Source organism: Podarcis liolepis (genome assembly GCF_965112155.1).
Source record: "Podarcis liolepis genome assembly, chromosome: 15".
In the NCBI taxonomy this organism is placed as follows: Eukaryota; Metazoa; Chordata; class Lepidosauria; order Squamata; family Lacertidae; genus Podarcis; species Podarcis liolepis.
In genome coordinates this window covers 2539820-2561032 of record NC_139566.1, presented here as the reverse complement: position 1 = coordinate 2561032, position 21213 = coordinate 2539820, and the positions used below count along the sequence as shown (strand labels likewise).

Genomic DNA, 21213 nt, shown 5'->3' with positions numbered 1-21213 from the left:
GAAATAGTGCTTCAGGTTAAGAACTTTGCTTCAGGATGAGAACAGAAATCGTGCTCCAGCGGTGCGGCAGTAGCAGGAGGCCCCATTAGCTAAAGTGGTGCTTCAGGTTAAGAACAGTTTCAGGTTAAGAACGGACCTCCGGAACGAATTAAGTACTTAACCCGAGGTACCACTGTATCTGACTTTCAGAAGACATCTGAAGGCAGCCCTGTTTAGGGAAGTTTTTAATGTCTGATGTTTGATCGTGTTTTTAATATTCTATTGGGAACTGCTAAGAGTGGCTGGGGCAACCCAATCATATAGGAATAATAATCATAATAATCATAATAATATGGGTCAGCGTGTGTGGCTGTTAGCCAGAAGGTTGGTGGTTCGAGTCCACCCAGGGTTGGCTGTGGGCAGGATTCCTGCATTGCAGGGAGTTGGATTAGATGAACCTTGGGGTCCCTTCCAACTCTATGAGTCTATATTATTATTATTATTATTATTAGCACTTTTAATGTATATTTTATATTTTGCATATCCTGCTCAGAAGATTTGATGGGTTAGTATATATAAGAACTGCTGAATGAATGAAGAAATATGTCAATATGTATTTATTTGGGCAAAGAATTGGACAGATCCATGGAGGAGGAGGAGGAGGAGGAGGCTATTGATTGTTACTAGCCTTGATGGCTCTGCTCTGCCTCCACGGTTCTGTGGGATGTGAAACACAAGAGCAGTCAAGTACAACATTCCTAGAGTGAACATGTTTACACATGGGGAGGAATGTTTGTCCAGCCAGCAGGTAAACTTCCTTGGTCTCCAACCAAGTGAGGACAAAGGGACTGTCTCCTTATGAGATAGTTTCCAGGTGTATGTTACTTTTCTAAGATAAGTCTGCCTTCTGGGATCTGATTGCAAACAGAATGTGAGTGAGTAAACTCTTTTTATACTTTTACAGAAGACTGTGTCATGTCTTATCTTTTATGAGGGAATAAGGGGAAAATATCAGAACAGTTATTTATAGAGGCTTTAGCGAGCCTGAGCAAATGCATCCACTGTGAGTTTAAAAAGGGGAATGTTACTCTGCTAAATTGTGAACTTGTTAACACAAGTTGGAAAGGTTATAATCAAACAATAGATCATTTCCTGCATCCCTGAACATTCCCACAGGTCAGAAGCAGCAATACGTCTGAATCCCAGTTGCTGGAAACTGCAGGAGGGGAGATGGTGCTCTTGTGCTCAGGTCCTGCTAGTGGGTTTCCCATAAGAATTGGGCTGGTCAATGTGGGAACAGGATGCTGGACTAGATGAGCCATTGACCTGACCCAACAGGGCTCTTCTTACGCAATTCCCACTGTAGTTCAACAGGACTTACTCTGAGATAAGTTTGCCTAGGATTTCGGTATTAAAAGCATGTGTGATAAACCTTTATCAGCTTCAGGGCTGCATTACCTTGTGTTAAAATCTTCTGGGGGCACATGCCAGAAGCAAAAGCAAGTGGAACAATGGATGTGACTTTATATAATAGGCCACTGCCTGGTCACACACGCATATCTGTTCATATACACCAAGAAGATAATCAAGAGGCATTATGATCGTTCAATGTCACATTCTAGTCAATCGAAAGCATTCACGGAGGGCACAGAGCAGGGCTGACAAGGCGCATGGCCCAGAGAGAGCCTCAGTGGCCTCACCTCCAGCCTCAAGGGTCTCATGCAGTACAGCTGAGATGTCATGATGGCCAGTCCTAGCCCAACATGGCCGTATGTTTGTTTTGAAGCGGGGGGAAAACCATCTCAGTTGCAAAGACAAAGGACGCGACACTAAGTTTTGATTGCAATTTCTTTTATTGACTACCAAAGAAGCAAGAAAGCATTCCTTTAGACTAATCTATGCAGACAAGAAGCCAAAGTGTACCATGTTGTATCCTGACAGCCCTGAACCCTCAGATCCAGGCGGCTTCCTCCCGGTCCTGCCATTGTATGAGTGGGACATCAGCCTTAATAGAGTGATTTGGGACCAATTCTTGCATTAACCTAAGACAGGGATGGAAAATTCATGGCCCAATAATCCCAAACATTCTAGCTGGGTCTTACAGCATCTAGAGGGCCACAGGTCCCTCATCCTATCCCTTGAGCTCATCTGAGGACTAGACAGGAAGTGGGTGAGAATGAATATTTTGCCACTTGGCCGGGGTGAGGGCCAACATGTCTCTTTCAAAGGAGCAGCAATGGTACATTAACTAAAAAGCAAAGCGGCTCAATGTTTCTCATTCCCAGACGCCCACAATTAAGCCTGACACTGTCCCTGCCTACTAGCGACCCATCAAGCGAAATACAGCCAACCAGCCACTTCTTCTTGGCAATTGCTTGCACACACACCTGCCAGAGTTAGTGGGAAACAAACCAAAGCCAGATGTTTTCCAGCTCCTATGAGCCACCCACCCTCTTCTCTCTGGGTCACAATCCTTTATACATCAGCCTTTTTTTATCTAGAAGGGTTTTGGTTTCGTTGGGAAGACTTTAGTGCTTTGGGGACCATGGAGAAGGGAACTGCAATGCTCTGCGCTGTTGCTGAGGCCAAGGTCGGAGGGGCTGCCTGGCCAAAGAATCGATCGGCCCCTGGGAAGCTGGACTCTGTGTCGGCTCACAGCTCCCTTCTCTCTCCGATGTCTGAGGTTTCGTCTCCTCTTGAGGGGAAGTGGCCTGCTCTGGTGTCAGAGGCCGGCATTCATGAGGGCAATATTGGACCTGCCCAGAGTTTTGAGGTTTCCCCTCCTCTGGGTGAGGCTGATGCCTTGTTGATGAAGACTGACCTTTCCAACGGCCAGTTGTGGCCCTCTCTGGAGCCTCTGTCTCCTGACTGCTTGATTCTTGCTCTTGTTCACAAGGATTTGTTTCCTCCTGAGGGGAAATTCCCTGCTCTGTTTCTGAAGACTGACATTCATGCTGATCTTTGCTCTGCCTTGGTCTTTGTGGCTTCCGTTCCTCTGGGCAGGTCTGGCTTTGTTCTGATGTTGAAGACTGGCATGCGTGACCACCAGATGTAGCCTTCCTTGGAGTCTCCACAGATTCACAGCTTGCTTCTCTCTTGGACACCTGAGGCTTTGTCTCCTCTTTAGGAGAAAGAGCTTGTTCTTGAGTCAGAGGCCGAGATGCTTGGCAGTGATGTTGGCTCTGCCTTGGTCTTTGAGGCTTTTGCTCCTCTGAATGGGATTGGCATCGTTCTGATGGTGAAGGCTGACATGTCCGACCACCAGATGTGGCCTTCTCTGGAGTCTCCACCGACTCACAGCTTGCTTCTCTCTTTGACACCTGAGGTTTTGTCTCCTCCTTAGGAGAAAGAGCTTGTTCTTGCACCAGAGGCTGAGATTCTTGACAGCGATGTTGGCTCTGCCCTGGTTTTTTTGGCTTCTGCTCTTCTACATGGGGTTGACATTGTTTTGATGGCCTACCTCTAGATGTGGCCTTCTCTGGAGCTTCTGGTAGCTCACAGCTGGCTTCTCTCTCCTGTGTCTGAGACATCTCTTGAGCAGAGGGGACCTGCTTTGGTGTCCAAGGCTGGCATGCATGACTGCGATGTTGACTCTGCCCTGGCTTTTGAGGCTTACTTTCCTCTGGACAGGGCTGACGTCTTCTTAAAGATGGACATTCACAACGGGCAGTTGTGGCCTTCTCTGAACCCTCTGCTTCCTCTCTCTCCTGTTTCTGAGATGTTGTCCTCTCCTGAGGGAAAGGGCCCTCCTCTGGTGTCAGAGGTGAACATTCATGACTGCGATATTGACTCTGCCTTGTATTTTGAGGCTTACTCTCTTCTGGATAAGGTTCATGTTGTCTTCTTGTCAAACGTTGACCTTCATGACAGCCAGTTGTGGTCTGCTCGGTACTCTCTGTTGGCTCACCGCAGGCTTCCTTCTCTGATGTCCGAGGCTTTGTGTCCTCTTGAGGAGAAACAACTTGTTCTGGTGTCAGAGTCTGACATTCATGGCGGCGGTAATGGCTCTTTCCAGAGCGCTGAGGCTCCTGAACGTCTTGATGTGGTTGATGTCGTACTGTGGTCAAAGGCTGATGTTCATGACAGCCAGTTGTGGCCTCCTCTGGGGATTGAGACTCTTGCTCTTCTTGGCCAGTCAAGGCCTGCTCATGACCTTGAGACTGACATTCCTGTTGGTGAGTTGATTGCTTTCCACGTGTCAGAATCCCACCATCTGGCTTGCAACTCTGAGCCTGTTCTGGTTCTTGAACTTCCTTTGTTGGCTGTTGGCAAGAAGCATCCTTTGCTTCCTGATACTCTTCTACAAGTCTACGAACGGCACCTTTCCCCCGTGTCTGAGGCTTACATTCCTGTTGCTGCATTGACCGCTCTCCTCTCTGAGGTTCCTGCTCTTGATAACAGGTTGAATGTTGCTCAGACGTTGACGTTCTTTCTTTGCCACAGCCCAATGAAGGCTGTTCCTCCTGACGATCTCTGCAGGACTGGGAAGTTGATTTCTGTTCTGGTGCTTGAGGTTCCTCAACCCCCCTTTGGGCTGGTCTTCGAACCGCTTTCTGTGATTCTTGCGACTTGGGCTTCACCACATCCTGTTCCCTCTTCAGTGGCTCTTGGGTCTGTCTCGGAGCTTCCTTTCGATGGGGAGTAGGTTGCTGAGCTGCCTGCTCTTGCTCCTGTGGCTCCCTGTGGCCCTGTTCCTCCATCTGACATGGCTGGGATGGTTTCTGGACTGTGCTCTGTTGAGTTCCTTGAGTCTGGCATTCATCTGGTGTGTCAGGTTCCTGGCAGCTTTGCCTGCTTATCTCCTCAGCTACGATTTGGGGTTTCCACTGCGAGGGCTTGGAGCAATGCTGCACTTCTCTGCGAAAACCTTGGCAAGATGGCTCCTTCTCTCCTCTTTGGCCTTCCTCTCTCTCCCTCTGAGTTGGACACGCCCCTGATGGCTTCTGTGAAAACCGGGAACCCCGTTCTTGTTTTAGGGGTTCTTTACTCTGTCTATCAGAGAGTGTCTCTGATTTTGGGGACTCCTGTTTCTCTTCTTGAGATGAGCACTGAGACTCAGGTTCAGAAACTTTCTCCGGTTCCTGGGCAGGTTGTTGAGTTGAGCCTTTGCTCAGCGCTGATGTCTCCTGTCTCCTTGCGCTGCTCCCTCCCCTCCTGGACTGCCCTTCTGCTGTCACTCCACACTCGTGTTCCTTCTTATAGCAGGCCTTTGCCACTTTGAACACCAGGACGGTGAACTCCTCAAAGTCCACCTTGCCATCACAGTCTTTGTCAAGCAGCTGCAGCATAGTCTCGATTGTCTCAGGGTCCTGCGGGTTCTGAAAGGAAATGCACCAAGCTTGTTACTCACTTAGGAAGGCAGTATAACTCCGTCATACTGAGCTGCTCCATTGGACCATCAGTCTCCCTATTGCCCAGACAATGCACATTCCTAGCCCAACCTGGAGAGGTCCAGGGATTGAACCTGAGTGCATGCAAAGCGGAAGGTGCAAAGGAGGTGCTCCTCCACACAGTTATGTCCCACCCTCTCAAAAACCAATTAAGAATCCCAGTCCTCAAAGTTCTGACTAAAGGGCTGGTTTAAATAGGAACATACTGAGTCAGTCCATTGTTTCATTTAGCCCAGTATTGTCTGTGTTGACTGGCAGCAGATCTCCAGAGAGACAAGGCTCTCTCCAAACCCTACCTAGATATGCCAGGGATTTGAACCGGGGACTGTATGCACGTGGAGCCGATGCTTTGTTGCTGAGCCACAGCCCTCTACTTAAATAGGAACAGAGGAAGCTGCCTTATACAGAGGCCATTGGGTTCATCTAACTCAGCATTGTCTACATTGACTGAGAGCAGCATTGTCCACAACACTGTCCGACAGCGAATACTTCCCAGCCCTACCTAGAGATGCCATTGGGGGACTGAACCTGCAACCTTTTGCTTGCAAAGCAGAGGCTCTGCCACTGAGCCATGACCCTTCTCCAAAGCTTCATTAGCCTTGGCCAGCATTGTTCCCTATCTCCTGGTCTACAAGGCCTCCTTCACTCCCTGGTCCTCCTTAACTTGAAGCCCATTCACTTGACCTCCCCAATATCTTAAATCCACCCATAGCATGCAAGTCTTCCATACTTGGTCTCTCTTCCTCTGCCCCCGATCCTCCCATCCCATCCCATTGTCCAAGAAGACCAACGTAGACACTCACCACGATCACCTCGGCAAACTCCTTCTGGATGAGGCTCTTCAGCTCGCCCTTGCTGAGCGTCGCACATTCCCCATCGTCCTTTGCGTACTTGTTGAAAGCACCGATGATGCTGTGAATGTTCCCGAGGAGCTGAGACATCTCTTGGCAAGTTCAAGGGGGATCCTAAAATGAAAGAGCAAGGTGTTCACAACTGCGCTGCTCAAAAGTTTGCGCTGGCTGCCCATATGGCACCAGGCCAGGTTCAGGTTTCTTGTATTCGTTTGCAAGGCCCATAACAATTTGGGTCCAGGGTGCTTTAAGGACATCCTGATCGCTGAAGTCTTCAGAGAAGTCAAAGTTAGGGCTTAGCCACACTTTCCTCCAGGCAGGTCTCTGAGGAGAATAGGGGTGATCTCCTAACAACTCTCAGCACCCTTAACAAACTACAGTTCCCATAATTCTTTTGGGGACGACATGATGGTTTAAAGCAGCACCATAGTGCTTTAAATGTGTGAACCAATAATCATAATGATTGCCAATTTAAATGTATGAACATGGTCTTAGAGCTGACTTTAACTGAGCAGTAAAATGTCGAAATTATAATAATCTTCAAATAGCTAAAAGGCTGTCACAAGGGAGATGGAGCAAGCCGGTTTTATGCTGTTCCAGAAGGGAGGACACCTGAACAATGGATTCAAATTACGAGAAAGGAGGTTCTGACTAAACATTAGGAAGAACCTTCCAAGGGTAAGAGCTGTTTGAAGGTTGAACTGACTCCCTCGGAAGGTGGTGGACTGACCTCAGCAGAGGCTGGATGGTCACCTATGAGGGATTCTTGAGTCGTGATTCCTGCATTTCAAAGATGAACCCTGGAGATCTTTTCCATCTCTATAATCTATTATTCTAGAACAGTACACAGAAGCACGCTTAGCTTCAGATACAGCAAGACATGGTGCGGTGCTCAGCACTGGCTGACTGATTCCTAATGGGTCAATCAATCAATCAATCAATTCAATTTTCAGAGAGGGGGTGCTCCTACCGGCTCCCCATTCCCTGCAACCATTCCAATCCCTTGCATTTGCTGAACTCACCTGTCCTTCACACAAGCAGTGGCACGTTAGACTCTAGGGCTCCGTTGGTGAGCAAGTTGGCAGCCGGAGATCATTATATAGGAGCCGCTTAATCACCGCCTTGCAGCGGGAGGCTCCCTCTCTCTGAGCAGGACTCTGATTCAGACCCTGGCAAAGTCCACAGGCACCTCCTTCACTCAGCAAGTCCCTGGCGGAGCTGACAATCACCTGCATTGGCTCTGCTGCGCAGCTTCCGAAGCCAGCCGACCCACCTGCCTTCGCACCCGCCCAGGAGTGACAGATCTTTATTTTTCCATTTTACACGCAAGTTCTATTTCTGACCTTTCGTAGCCTTTAGCGGGACACAGTCCTCTCGAATCCCGTTTGGCAAAAAACCTGTTGCGCAAGGGCGAGGCACGTCAAGCAGAGGTCCCTCATTGTCGCTGGCCCTGCAATTATGACTTTAACGGCAGTGGAAGAAAATCCACGGGGGTGAGTGGATTTCCGGCGCGGTCTGTTATCGCCCCTTGTGTTTGTTTGGAGCTGCGTTCCACTCTGATGTCCTCTGTACTACACATTTAAAGCACTACATAAGTGGGCTAGGAAACCAAAATGCTTGTTTACAATGCTATTGTACTACCAATCTTACTGTATGCTTGTGAAACACGGACCACTTATAAATGCCATCTCCAGCTCCTTGAAAGATTCCATCAATGGTGCCTCCAAAAATTGTTACACATCACTTGGGAAGACAGGCAAACTAATACCAGCATACTTGAAGAAGCAAAGATCACCAATGTCAAAGCAATGATTATTCAACGTCAACTTTGTTGGACTGGTCATGTTGTGCGGATGCCTGATGATCGTCTTCCAAAGCAACTACTCTATTCCAAACTCAAGAATGGAAAGTGTAATGCTGGTGGTCAACAAAAGAGGTTTAAAGACTGTTTCAAGGCAAATCTAAAAAATATATATAGTATAAACACCAACAACTGGGAAACACTGGCCTGTGAGCACTCCAGTTGGAGAACAGCCTTTACCAAAGGTGTCATGGACTTTGAAGACGCTTGAACTCAGGACGCAAGAGAGAAACATGCTAAGAGGAAGGCACGCTTGGCAAATCCACACCGTGATCAGCTCCTTCCTGGAAACCAATGTCCCCACTGTGAAAGGGCATGTGGATCCAGAATTGGCCTCCACTGTCACTTACGGACTCACTGTTAAAACCATGTTTATGGAAGTCAGTCTTACTTGGCTATGAGTGATTGCCAAGGAAGAAGAAGAAGAAGACACATTTAAAGCACTATATAAGTGGGGTAGGAGAGCTGAAAATAATGGCAATATAGTTCACCTCTGGCAACCAATGTGCCTCCTTTGGTTTCAGATAGTACATGGGTAGTACATACGTTTATTGAATATTTGGGGGGAATATATGTGAAAACATGGGCAGCATTAAGATAAATTTAACAGTGTAAATAAGTTTTGATGGATTTGCTGGCATGTCCAACGGGTCGATCGCAATCTACTGGTCAATTGCAGGAGTTCCCCAGGTTGATCGTGGGGATCTCTCCCCCCAAAAGCTCAACAACTCTGGGCAAAGACAATGGGTAGATCACAGTCAGTTTCATTATACTGGGAGTAGATCTCAGTCTCTTGGGAGTTGGGTGTAATAATGGAATACTGAATGGTTTAGTTCAGGCTTCCCCAAACTCGGCCCTCCAGATGTTTTGGGACTACAACTCCCATCATCCCTAACTAATAAAGAGAGGGAGAAGAACTTTTCCCTATTCACTTTCTCCAGGCATAATTTAATTTAAAGGATCCTGGAAACTGCAGTTTGTTGAGGACACTGAGAGTTGCTGGGAGGAGACTCCGACTGACTGCAGGCCCAGGAGCAGTGGGGTAGGTTGCAGGGTGGAAGCACATGCAATTGTACAAGAGACGGGGCAGCGTTGGAATGAAATAAGGCCCCAACTTTATCGATTACAGATGGCATCTGCCAGGGACGAGGCAGGGCGAAGCGTCTTTGCTTTGCTGTGCCCCTTTCACAAAGGCAAGGTGGCTGGCAGTGGTTGGGTGGGTGGGAAGTAGAGGGCTGAGTCGGCTTGGCCCAGTTGGAGGGGTGTGTCACATATGTGATGTCATCTCCCCCCTCCCGTTGGGCACAATTCAGCGCCTCTGCAAGAGGGGAGGATGCTGTTGTACTTATACCAGTGGCCAAAATTGTGGGAACCTTTTGGGGAAAGTGTATTTCTGAGGTTTGGTGGCAGTCCACTGTCCCTCAGACCTTGTGGGGGGCCGGAGTATATTTTGAAAAAAATAATGAACGAATTCCTATGCCCGACAAATAACTCAGAGATGCATTTTAAATAAAAGGACACATTCTACTCATGTAAAAACACACTGATTCCCAGGCTGTCCGCGGGCCGGATTGAGAAGGCGATTGGGCTGGATCTGGCCCCCGGGTCTTAGTTTGCCTACCCATGCTCTAAACACTCATGCTCATTGGCTAAATTCAAATGAAGGAAAGCTACTGCCTATCAACCTAGGCAAGTTGTGCTTCTCTTTTTCTGGTTATTTGGCTAACTCTTGATAGGATAAAGATAACTGAACAAACATTGTTGCATTACATTCTTCATTAAATTATCTTTCCATTGATGTATAATGTTATGGTATTACTCCAAAAGAAAGTGGTGTTATGAGCCATCAGCCCTCAGAAATACACTTTCCCCGAAACGTTTCTGCAGTTTTGGCCACTAGTGTAGGTCCTGCTTATGGACTTCATAGAAGATGCTGGACTAAATGGACCACTAGCTTGATCCAGCCAACTTTTCTTAGGTTCTTAAGAGTGATTTCATCTCCAGTTTTGCTCTAAAGCAGTGACACCCCGTGGCCAATTCAGGATATGACAGGGAAGGACAGTTGATGGCTCAGAACCACTGAATTCAAAGGAAGAGAAATGGACTGGTGGATTCGAAGGATATTGAGAGATGTGATTAGAAGAATGATGTGAGATTGTAAAAAAAATCACTTTTTTCACTTTTTATTGCATTCTTTCCCATATTTGCTAAGGGGAGAAAGGGGTGGGGCTTTTGCGTAGCTCTCAGAATAAAAAACACCCAGACATCTTTGTAAAAATATATATATATATTTTTTTAATTAGTTCCATTAGGGATGGGGAACTTGCAGATATCTTTGGACTCCAACACCCATCAGCTTCAACCAACATGGCCAACTATCCAGGGTGATGGGAGCCGGAGTCTTCATCCATGTTTTATTTTTAATTCCTTTATTCCTTATGCTTGGATTCCCCTCCTTTCCTCTGAAGAGCTCAAGGATAAATGCCTGGAACTCCCCATCTCCCTTTTATTAGTTTTCCTTGCTGCTGGCATGGAGCATAAAGCTATCAGTGGCTACTCAACCCAGACTCTCCTAGTTCCCCCATTTTCCAAGGACAGCCCCAGATTTACAGAAGCCGTCTCAGTTTCTGATTTGATCCCGGAACACCCCACTTTTTCTTAGGACATCCCTATTTGCACTGGCGTGCTTTCGAACTGCTAGGTTGGCAGGAGCTGGGACAGAGAAATGGGAGCTCACTCCATTGCAGGGATTCGAACCTCTGACCTTCTGATCGGCAAGCCCAAGAGGCTCAGTGGTTTAGACCACAGCACCACCTGCGTCCCTGTTTGGAGTTATGTGACCCCCTAGATAAGAAACTATACATCTGAAGGCAGCCCTGTATAGGGACGTTTTTTAACACTTAATGTTTTGTCATGTCTCTGAATAAGTTGGAAGCTGGAGCAGCCCAGTCAAGTGGGCAAGGTATAAATAATAAAATTGTTGTTGTTGACCAGAACGTCACTGGAGAAATGTTGTTGTTGTTGTTTAGTCGTTTAATCGTCTCCGCCTCTTCGTGACCCCCTGGACCAGAGCACGCCAGGCACTCCTGTCTTCCACTGCCTCCCGCAGTTTGGTCAAACTCATGCTGGTCTCTTCGAGAACACTGTCCCACCATCGCGTCCTCCATCATCCCCTTCTCCTTGTGCCCTCCATCTTTCCCAACATCAGGTCTTTTCCAGGGAGTCTTCTCTTCTCATGAGGTGGCCAAAGTATTGGAGTCTCAACTGCAGGATCGGTCCTTCCAGTGAGCACTCAGGGCTGATTTCCTTCAGAATGGAGAGGTTGGATCTTCTTGCAGTCCATGGGACTCTCAAGAGTCTCCTCCAGCACCAGAATTCAAAAGCATCAATTCTTTGGCGATCAGCCTTCTTTCTGGTCCAGCTCCCACTTCCATACATCACTACTGGGAAAACCAGAGCTTTAACTATATGGACCTTTGTTGGCAAGGAGAAATGTTGGAGCGTATGTAAACCTTCTGGCTGTGTTCTCTTTCCCCTGCCAGAAGCAAGATACCCCAGAATTCCAGTTCCTGGAAGTCACAAATGGGGAGTGTTTGTGTCGCTTTTGGTCCTACTTTTGGGCTCTCCCCCCCCCAAGCTTCTGGTTGGCCACTGCGAGAAGAGAATACTGGACTAGGTAAGCCATTGCCCTGACCCAGCAGATTCCTATGTCGTTGTCATCTTCTCAACAACAACCCTGTGAGGAAGGTTAGTGAGATCTACATAGCTGAACGGGGCGATTTGAACCCTAGTTTGCCAGGTCCTAGGGTGGCGCTGTGAGTTAAACCACAGAGCCTAGGACTTGCTGATCAGAAGGTCGGCGGTTCGAATCCCCGCAATGGGGTGAGCTCCCATTTCTCGGTCCCTGCTCCTGCCAACCTAGCAGTTCAAAAGCATGTCAAAGTGCAAGTAGATAAATAGGTACCACTCTGGCGGGAAGGTAAACGGCGTTTCCATGCGCTGCTCTGGTTTGCCAGAAGTGGCTTAGTCATGCTGGCCACATGACCTGGAAGCTGTACGCCAGCTCCCTCGGCCAATAAAGTGAGATGAGCACCGCAACCCCAGAGTTAGCTACGACTGGACGTAACAGTGGGGGGTCCCTTTACCTTTACCTTTACTTGCCAGGTCCTAGGCCACTCCAGTTAGGACGCAGTTGGATGTTGCCCAGTGAGAGAGATCACAACGGCGACATCTTGAATACAAATGCAATTAAATCACGGCTCTAATAACAGTGGCCATCAACAAATCTTGTGGCGGTGAATTCTGCATGTTCCTAAAGCGGGAGAGGCCATTAAGTCACAGCTCTTTAGTCACCTTTGTCTAGGCATCATGGCGTCTTTAGGCATTTCAAAGTTTTCTTTAAACGTTCTGCCGAGATGTGAAGGCTCCTACGCTTGGCCTAGTCACTGAAGGTGCTCCAAAAACAGAACATCCCGGTCAAGTTTAGATGCCAGCTTGGTCATTCGCTGCAAACAGCAACTGACAACCTGGATAAGAATGTCTTTCCTGCTCTCCAACCAACAAATCTGTGGCAGCATGGCAAATCTTTCAAACACCCAGGAGCTCATCATGATGGCCTCATTGCCCTGCCCCAAGAAAAGCCACAAAATACTGTTTAAAAATTGGCGCTTGAGTTTGCTTTTTTTCCTCTTCCCTCCCTGTGCCTTTCCCCTTGTGTGCTGTGGTTGTGTTTTTGTTTTTTTAAAAAAGATTGTAAGCTTGCAGGTAGGGGCTGACTTGTTTTAATTGATTGCCCACAAATCCTTATTGGCTGAAAAGCAGGATACCAATGTACTCAGTCAATAAATAAAACGTGGGGAGCTGTTTTGATCCATATCGATACCCTTACCTGAAAGGAGATGTGAACAGTAAACGACTTGGGGAACCACCAACTTTTGGGTGCAGACGTGGTCCTCTAGGAAATCTCCAAGTGCTTTGTGTGCTGAAGTAACTATGTTTGATCTTTGGCATTTCCAGGCAGGGCTGAGAAAGGCTCCCTCTCTGAAACTCTGGAGAGCTGCTGCCAGCCAGTGTCTACAATACTGGGTTAGATGGACAAATAGTCTGATTCAGTAGAAAGCAGCTTCCTATGGAATATGTTGTTGAATTGTGACGATACCTGCTTGCTTCCCTGGATGGAAGGAGGCAGAGGGGTCTCCCTGTGTGTAAAAGCCTAATGCCTGTATCTCAGACCCATTAAAATGAATCCACATTGCTAACCTGCGTCCACTGATTTCAGTGGGTCTATACTACCCTATGAATTTGGGTCTCTGGGATTTTGCAGGCTGCACAAAGGCAAGAATCGCACCTGTGGCCCCACCCAACTTTTTCATTCGGCCCCACCCATCACTGACCTGGAAGCTGAATAGGTTTCTCCAAGGCTGACAAATGTCTTACAGTCAGCTGACAGTCACAGAGGGTCCAATTGTGCTATTCATTTAAAGCAGTACAGTGGTACCTCTGGTTGCGAACAGGATCCGTTCCGGAGGCCTGTTTGCAACCTGAAAGGAACGCATCCAGTGTCTGCGTGTGCGCGGGTCATGATTCACCGATTCTGCGCAAGTGTGTGATGTCATTTTGCGCATCTGCACAAGCAGTGAAACATGGAAGTACAGTGGTGCCTCGCAAGACGAAATTAATTCGTTCCGCGAGTTTTGTCGTCTTGCGGTTTTTTTCGTCTTGCGAAGCACGGTATCGGGAAAGTTTTGGAAAAGCTTCAAAAATCACTTTAAAACCTCAAAAAAGGCTACCACACCGCGTTCTATGAGTTGCTCCTCGAAGTCAAGTCGCAACTGTATTAACGGTGCTAAGAAAAAGGAAACAAACTTGCAAGACGTTTCCATCTTGCGAAGCAAGCCCATAGGGAAAATCGTCTTGCGAAGCAGCTCAAAAAACAAAAAACCCTTTCGTCTAGCGAGTTTTTTGTCTTGCGAGGCATTCGTCTTGCAAGGTACCACTGTAACCCTTTCTGGTACTTCTGGGTCACCGCAGGACACATCCTGAAAATGCTCAACCTGAAGCAAACGTAACATGAGGTATGAGGTATCTCATTCCGAACTTAAAAATGGAAAGCATAATGCTGGAGGTTTAAAGACTCTCTCAAGGCAAATATGAAAAAATGTAGTATAAACACCAACAACTGGGAAACACTGGCCTGCGAGCGCTCCAGTTGGAGAACAGCCTTTCCCAAAGGTGCCATGGGCTTTGAAGACACTCGAACTCAGGACGCAAGGGAGAAACGTGTGCTAAGAGGAAGGCACGCTTGGCAAATCCACACCGTGATCAACTCCTGCCCGGAAACCAATGTCCCCACTGTGGAAGGAGGTGGGGATTCAGAATTGGCCTCCACAGTCACTTACGGACTCATTGTTAAAACTGTGTTTATGGAAGACAATCTTACTCGGCTGCGAGTGATCGCCAAAGAAGAAGAAGAAGAAGAAGAAGAAGAAGAAGAAGAAGAAGAAGAAGAAGAAGAAGAGTATGTCATCACTTTAAAAAGTCATGGCTTCTCTCAGAGAATCCTGGGAAACTGTATTAGGAGACCCCCCCCATTAGGAACCCCCCCTTTCTTCCTCACAGAGCTATAATTCCCAGAGTTCCCTGCAAAGACAGAATAATTGTTAAATCGCTCTTTGATTTGTAGCTCTGGGAGAAGAATAAGGGGGTCTCCTAACTACGCTCAACAAACTACAGCTCCCAGAATTCTTTGGGGGAAACCATTGCTGTTTCAAGTGATATCACAGTGGATTAAAGTGATTCCATGGTGTGAAAGTGGATTTCTCGGGTGGGGACGAGGGTTGCGGTGAGGTCGGGGATGTTGCTTTTGTTTCAAACATTGAAAGTTTTGGATGGGAGGGATTGTTTCAGGAGGTGGCAGAGGGATGTCTCTAGATCTGTATGGCAGGGCAGGAAGCCTCGAGTAAAATTTAAGATATTAACGGATGCTGAAGAAGGAGGTGGACTTGCCCTGCCAGACCCTTAAATTTTGTTGTGAATCATCTGCTTTTTGCTGGCTGAGAGAATCAGCAGAATCCGAGACCAGGGAGAAGAGCTGGTGGAGGAAGATTGGAAGTTTAAAGACTATTTATAGAAATATTGCAAAATTAATGAATGTTAGAACAAAGTAGGAATGAAGTTATATGGCTTTAGCAGAAATGTTATAAGGAATTAAGTATAAATAGATTAATTGAGCATTAAAGGGAATAAAATAAGGTTAGAATGTGTTAAGATAATTATAGGATAGAAAACAGAGGAAGATGGAAAGGAATTGCTGAAATAATTAATTGATGTGGAATACAAAAAGGGATGTGTGAGGAAGTCGTGGAAATAAGTGAATGAAATATATGACATTGAAATTGTTTAAAATGGTTTTTGTTTTGTTTTATTTGTCTTGCATTGTATTGTGTTGTTTTTTGTTTGTTGTTTCTTTTTGTTTCTTTGCTTTGTTTAACTATTTTTCTTTTTTTTTGTAACTTTTAAACTCTTAATAAGTATTATTTTTTTAAACAAAATGAAAGTGGATTTCTCGGTCCACCTGCAGATCTGTGCTCAGACACTAGAGGCCTCTCTCTGCTCGGGTGAGGAAAGCCCTGGGAACAGGGGCCAGAAAACAGACACTGCAGCAAATGAACCAAGACTCACCCACACCATCTCAAAAGCTGCCTTGCTTTCCAGTTGCTCCATCATGTTTCCCCCCCAGGTGAACCATATGCCGTTTCTACTGACTGGCTGACATGCCGATTTATGCAAGGCAAAAATCCAGCTTTCCACTAACCAGCAGAAATGCCCCGTAAGGTTTTCAGAACTGATCAGGGACAGGATAGTGTATTTGCTAGAGCCTGAGACTGTTAATCTCAGGGTTGTGGGTTCAAGCTATGCAGGATTGCCAAAGAAGAAGAAGAAGTGTGTGGTTTGGGAGCTGCACGGCCAGGGGAAAAACAATGCTGTCCAGGGTTGTAAAGACTGCGGAGAGAATAATTGGGTGCCTTCTTCCCACCTTGGATCAAATCTCTGCTTCCAGGTGCCATAAGAAAGCTGCAGAGATTGCGCAGGATAGTACGCACCCCGGAAATGATCTCTTTCAGCTTCTGCCTTCTGGAAGAAGGTACAGGGTTATAAAGACTAGGACTAGCCGCCTGAGAAACACTTTCTATCCAAATGCAATTTTGGTTTTAAACGCAGTGTAAGGTAGTCTCAGTGGGAGTGTATTGTATTTTAAAAATGGGGTATCAGAGTTTTTAGGGGGCTAACCAGGCTCGGATAGCAGGCTTTTTGGTTTTGAAAGTCTTATGTAGATTCCCCCCCCCCCCAGTTTCGTTGTTCTGTATGGGACAATGACAATAAATATTATTGTATCATAAGAAGGTCATTTTGTGGTTCACCTCAGGTGCCAAGATGTCTTTGGCCAACCCTGGAAACGATTACCGGTACATGGTGATTTGCTAAGCAGCATGCATTTAATATATAATGGTTCCATAACCTCCAATATTTCTCCGATGAAAATAGTGATGTCCTATTTAACAACAACAACTTTATTATTTATATGCTGCCTACCTGACCGGGTTACCCCAGCCCCTCTGGAGGGCTTCCAACATATATATAAGCATAATAAAACACCAAACTTTTTTTTATATAAAAAACCTCCTTATACAGGGCTACCTTCAGATTTTGCCTTGGGTCAGGGGTCGCACAACTCCATACCCTCCAACATTTCTTTGATGAAAATAAGGACATCCGAGGGAGGAGCGTGAAAAATCAGAAACCGGCTTCTGTAAATCCGGGACTGTCCCTGGAAAATAGGGAGACTTGGAGTGTCTGTCGTTCTTCCGCTGCCTCATTTTTTTGCCCCTTTCGAAACCCCACCTATTTGTCATTATGCATGTCTACATTGCAAGGTATGGAAGTATACAGAAATCAACATTACTTTTCATCTCACTGTAGGTTATGCTTCATTTTGAAAAAAAATAATAATTATGGTTTACTGTTGTTTATTATATTAGATATATCTGGGGGTACCAAAATCCTTTGAGTGCTTGGGGCTTCTAGAGTTCTTAATCTGGCCCTGGTGGAATCAGAACCAGTGATAGGCGGAGCTGCGTTTGACAAGGGGCAACCCGGAGGATAAGGAGGAGGAGGAGGAGGAAGATGGCAGACAGGACTGGACCGGTTTTTAAGAAGGAAGGTAAGCAGGAAGGGAGTTGGCTGAAGACAGAGGGAGGATGTTGGGGCAAAAGGTAAAGGTAGAGAGGTAAAGGACTGCTGGACGGTTAAGTCCAGTTAAAGGCGACTATGGGGTTGCGGCACTCATCTCGCTTTCAGGCCGAGGGAGCTGGCATTTGTCCACATACCATAGCTGTCAACTTTTCCCTTTTCTTGCGAGGAATCCTATCCAGAATAAGGGAATTTCCATTTAAAAAAGGGAAACATTGGCAGCTATGCCACAGACAGCTTTCTGGATCATGTGGCCAGCAGGACTAAACCGCTTCTGGCGCAACAGAACACCGTGATGGAAACCAGAGCACACGGAAATGCTGTTTACCTTCCTGCCACAGTGGTACCTATTTATCTACTTGCACTGGTGTGCTTTCGAACGGCTAGGTTGTCAGGAGCAGGGACCGAGCAACGGGAGCTCACCCCGTCCCCGTCACGGGGATTCGAACCACCAATTTCCGATTGGCAAGCCCAAGAGGCTCAGTGGTTCAGACCACAGCGCCACCCGCGCCACCCCATTCACTCAGATGGAACAACCCCCCATTGGTTATAGCAGGATATGAATTTAAAACAAAACAGAAGGAAATGTTAAATATTTGGTGGTTCGAGCATTGCTGGAGCACCCTGACTTGCATTTTGCAAGTCTTGTTTAGCCAGGTGCTGTCAGAGGAAAAGCAACAGTAAATCAAATCAGTTTGCTGGCAGGGAAATGACTTCGGTAAATCTGAAGTGGCAGGTGGAAATTTAGATCACTGGGCAGGACAAGCCAGATGAGCTGGAAATAAAAATAAATAAAGATGTGGTTTTTTAAAAATTAAAAAATAGCTCCTTAAAATATATGGTGTGTGTATATATACAATATACAATATATAACAGTATATATATATATATATATATATGGTAGAAACAGTGTCATAAGAAACCGAGAGAGCAACCTTTCAGGATGAGACTAAAGGGTCACCTAGTCCAGTATTCTTTTCTCCCAACAACGGGAGGAACAAAAGCACTAAACCTTCAGGTCCCATGTCACATAGTTTTAGAGGTAGACTGCCCTCGAACATGGAAGTTCTATCACTATCTTGGTGAGCCAGGTTTTTGCATTTTGTGCAGACAGGCCTCTGAAACTCCTTAAACTTCCTTGATTAGCCAGGCATTTTAAGGCTTCTTTTGTTCTAGGGGCTGTGTGCCGCCACGCTCCGCTCAACAACCCCTCTGCCATTCTGCCCTGCGCTTTCACTCTGCCAAGGGTCTGGGAGAATGCCATGCGAACATCCAAGACCAAGACGATGGTCTAGCAGGCTTGCGTTATTGAGCAATCCCATCTCTTGCGGGGGCTCAGTTAGTGCCAGCGCCTTCTGTCAAGAGTTTGGGTGTAACCTTCGACACCTCCCTTTCCATGGAGGCGCATATTGCAGCCACAGCAAAGGTGGCATTTTTCCATCTCCGCCGTATTAAGCAGTTGGTCCCTTACTTTTCTCGCCCTGATCTGGCCACAGTGATCCATGTGACGGTCACTTCCAGGCTTGATTATTGTAACTCGCTCTATGCGGGGCTGCCCTTGAAGCTGACCCAGAAACTCTAGCAGGTGCAGAATTTGGCGGCGAGGCTCCTTACGGGGTCCCTGCCATGGGAGCATATTCATCCAGTACCGGTGGAGTACAGGGTCAGGTTTAAGGTGCTGGTTTTGACCTTTAAAGGACCCACGTACCCATGGGACGGCTTCTCCTGGTGTGCTCCGCAGAGGACCTTAAGGTCCACAAATGACAGCATTTTGGAGGTCCCAGTTCGCAAGGTGGTTAGATTGGTCTCAACTAGGGCCAGGGCCTTTTTAGTACTGGCCCCGACTTGGTGGAACGCTCTGTCACAAGAGACCAGGGCTCTGTGGGACTTGACATCTTTCTGCAGGGCCTGCAAGACAGAGCTGTTCTGCCTGGCCTTTGGTTTGCACTCAGTCTGACCCTTATGTTTCCCTCCTCTTATGGTTTTGATCTATGAGCTGCTTTTAAAATGAACAGGAACAGCTGATAGGCAGGAAAAGAGGGAGATCCCTGGCTGTGCCTCCGTTAAATAGGGCAGGACATGCCCCCAGAGCCAGCCGATTGGCTGGCCAGGGGGTGACGCTGCCGGGGATTTCCCCAATCGCGCGGGGGCTGGGAGCATGAAGCCCGCAACCCCACCTCATATGCAGGGCGGAAGTGGCTTTGCGGAAGATGAAGCACTAGTTTTACATCTGCTCAACGGCCAAAGCTAATCCCCCCCTCTTATTTCAAAGCTACTTTTGTATCAGAAAGGCACCTGGCCAGTTTGATTGCAGGGCCCTGGGCTCAAGGGACAGAGCATTCCACCAGCTCGGAGTCACCACTGAGAAGGCCCTGGCTCTGGTGGATGCCTGCATACATGACACAAAGGCTGGCAACACCAGCCTTGCCGTGTGGGGAATCCCTTGCAGGCGGCCACAGTGCCTAGAGAAAGACAGCGATGTTGTGCGTCCACAGCAGTGACCAGTAGAGAGAGGAGCGCAGAGTGAAGAAATATCACTGTGCATCTGCAGCAGCGCAAACGGGTGCCTACTCCTGCCCCAGCTGCAACAAAGCATGTCTCGCTTATATCAGGCAATGCAACTTTCCAACAGTTTGACTTCACTCCTCTATTGTCTCCCGGGACAGACAGGTGCAAAGAACAAACTAAGAACAGGGGAAATTAACGTGGAGCCACATTTGCAAGAGACTGGTGGCGCTTATACAAATGTTTCATACTGCAAGAGGAAAGTCCCCAGGGCGTACTTATGTAGATCTGTTGAATGTTCGTTATCTCTTCTTACTCTTTTAAGTACTGCATTTATTGGGGGGGGGGGGTAATCTGTGGAGTCTGCACATAGAAACTTCTTGGCATTCTTGTTTCTGATTTTGATCTGTTGCTTGGAGTCTAGTATTTCCTTTACCCTTTTGATAATTTTTTTGATGGGCCATGCTTGTTGCTCAACTTGAGAAAATAATAAAAAGCATTTCTTATTGAATATTATTGAATATGTATATGCAGAATTCATCATGCGAAAGGCTGGGCTGGATGAATCCCAAGCTGGAATTAAGATTGCCGGAAGAAATATCAACAACCTCAGATATGCAGATGACACAACCTTGATGGCAGAAAGTGAGGAGGAATTAAAGAACCTTTTAATGAGGGTGAAAGAGGAGAGCGCAAAATATGGTCTGAAGCTCAACGTCAAAAAAACGAAGATCATGGCCACTGGTCCCATCACCTCCTGGCAAATAGAAGGGGAAGAAATGGAGGCAGTGAGAGATTTTACTTTCTTGGGCTCCATGATCACTGCAGATGGTGACAGCAGCCATGAAATTAAAAGATGCCTGATTCTTGGGAGACAAGCAATGACAAACCTAGACAGCATCTTAAAAAGCAGAGAGATATCACCTTGCCAACAAAGGTCTGTATAGTAAAAGCTATGGTTTTCCCAGTAGTGATGTATGGAAGTGAGAGCTGGACCATAAAGAAGGCTGATTGCTGAAGAATTGATGCTTTTGAATTCTGGTGCTGGAGGAGACTCTTGAGAGTCCCATGGACTGCAAGAAGATCAAACCTCTCCATTCTGAAGGAAATCAGCCCTGAGTGCTCACTGGAAGGACAGATCCTGAAGCTGAGGCTCCAAGACTTTGGCCACCTCATGAGAAGAGAAGACTCCCTGGAAAAGACCCTGATGTTGGGAAAGATGGAGGGCACAAGGAGAAGGGGACGACAGAGGACGAGATGGTGGGACAGTGTTCTCGAAGCTACAAACATGAGTCTGACCAAGTGGAAGTGGAAGACAGGAGGGCCTGGCGTGCTCTGGTCCAGGGGGTCACCAAGAGGCGGACATGACTAAACGACT

At 47.0% G+C, this 21213-nt stretch overlaps 1 protein-coding gene across 1 annotated transcript; it reads right to left on the bottom strand.

The window, feature by feature from the left end:
- Positions 1-1809: 1809 nt before the first annotated feature.
- Positions 1810-6602, bottom strand: LOC310694721 (uncharacterized protein). Its single transcript, XM_083478079.1, has 2 exons — positions 6173-6602; positions 1810-5297 (listed from the first exon to the last, which is right to left on the bottom strand). The coding sequence occupies exons 1-2, from the start codon at positions 6308-6310 to the stop codon at positions 2508-2510; spliced, it is 2928 nt and encodes a 975-aa protein (XP_083334205.1). The 5' UTR covers positions 6311-6602; the 3' UTR covers positions 1810-2507.
- Between the last annotated feature and the right edge of the window lie 14611 nt (positions 6603-21213).

Bases quoted from the DNA above. Each gene is read 5' to 3' on its own strand.
- LOC310694721 (XM_083478079.1), bottom strand. From the start codon at position 6,310: ATGTCTCAGCTCCTCGGGAACATTCACAGCATCATCGGTGCTTTCAAC. The intron at 5,298-6,172 runs GTGAGTGTCTAC...ATTTCCTTTCAG, and splicing joins AGTTTGCCGAGGTGATCGTG to AACCCGCAGGACCCTGAGAC.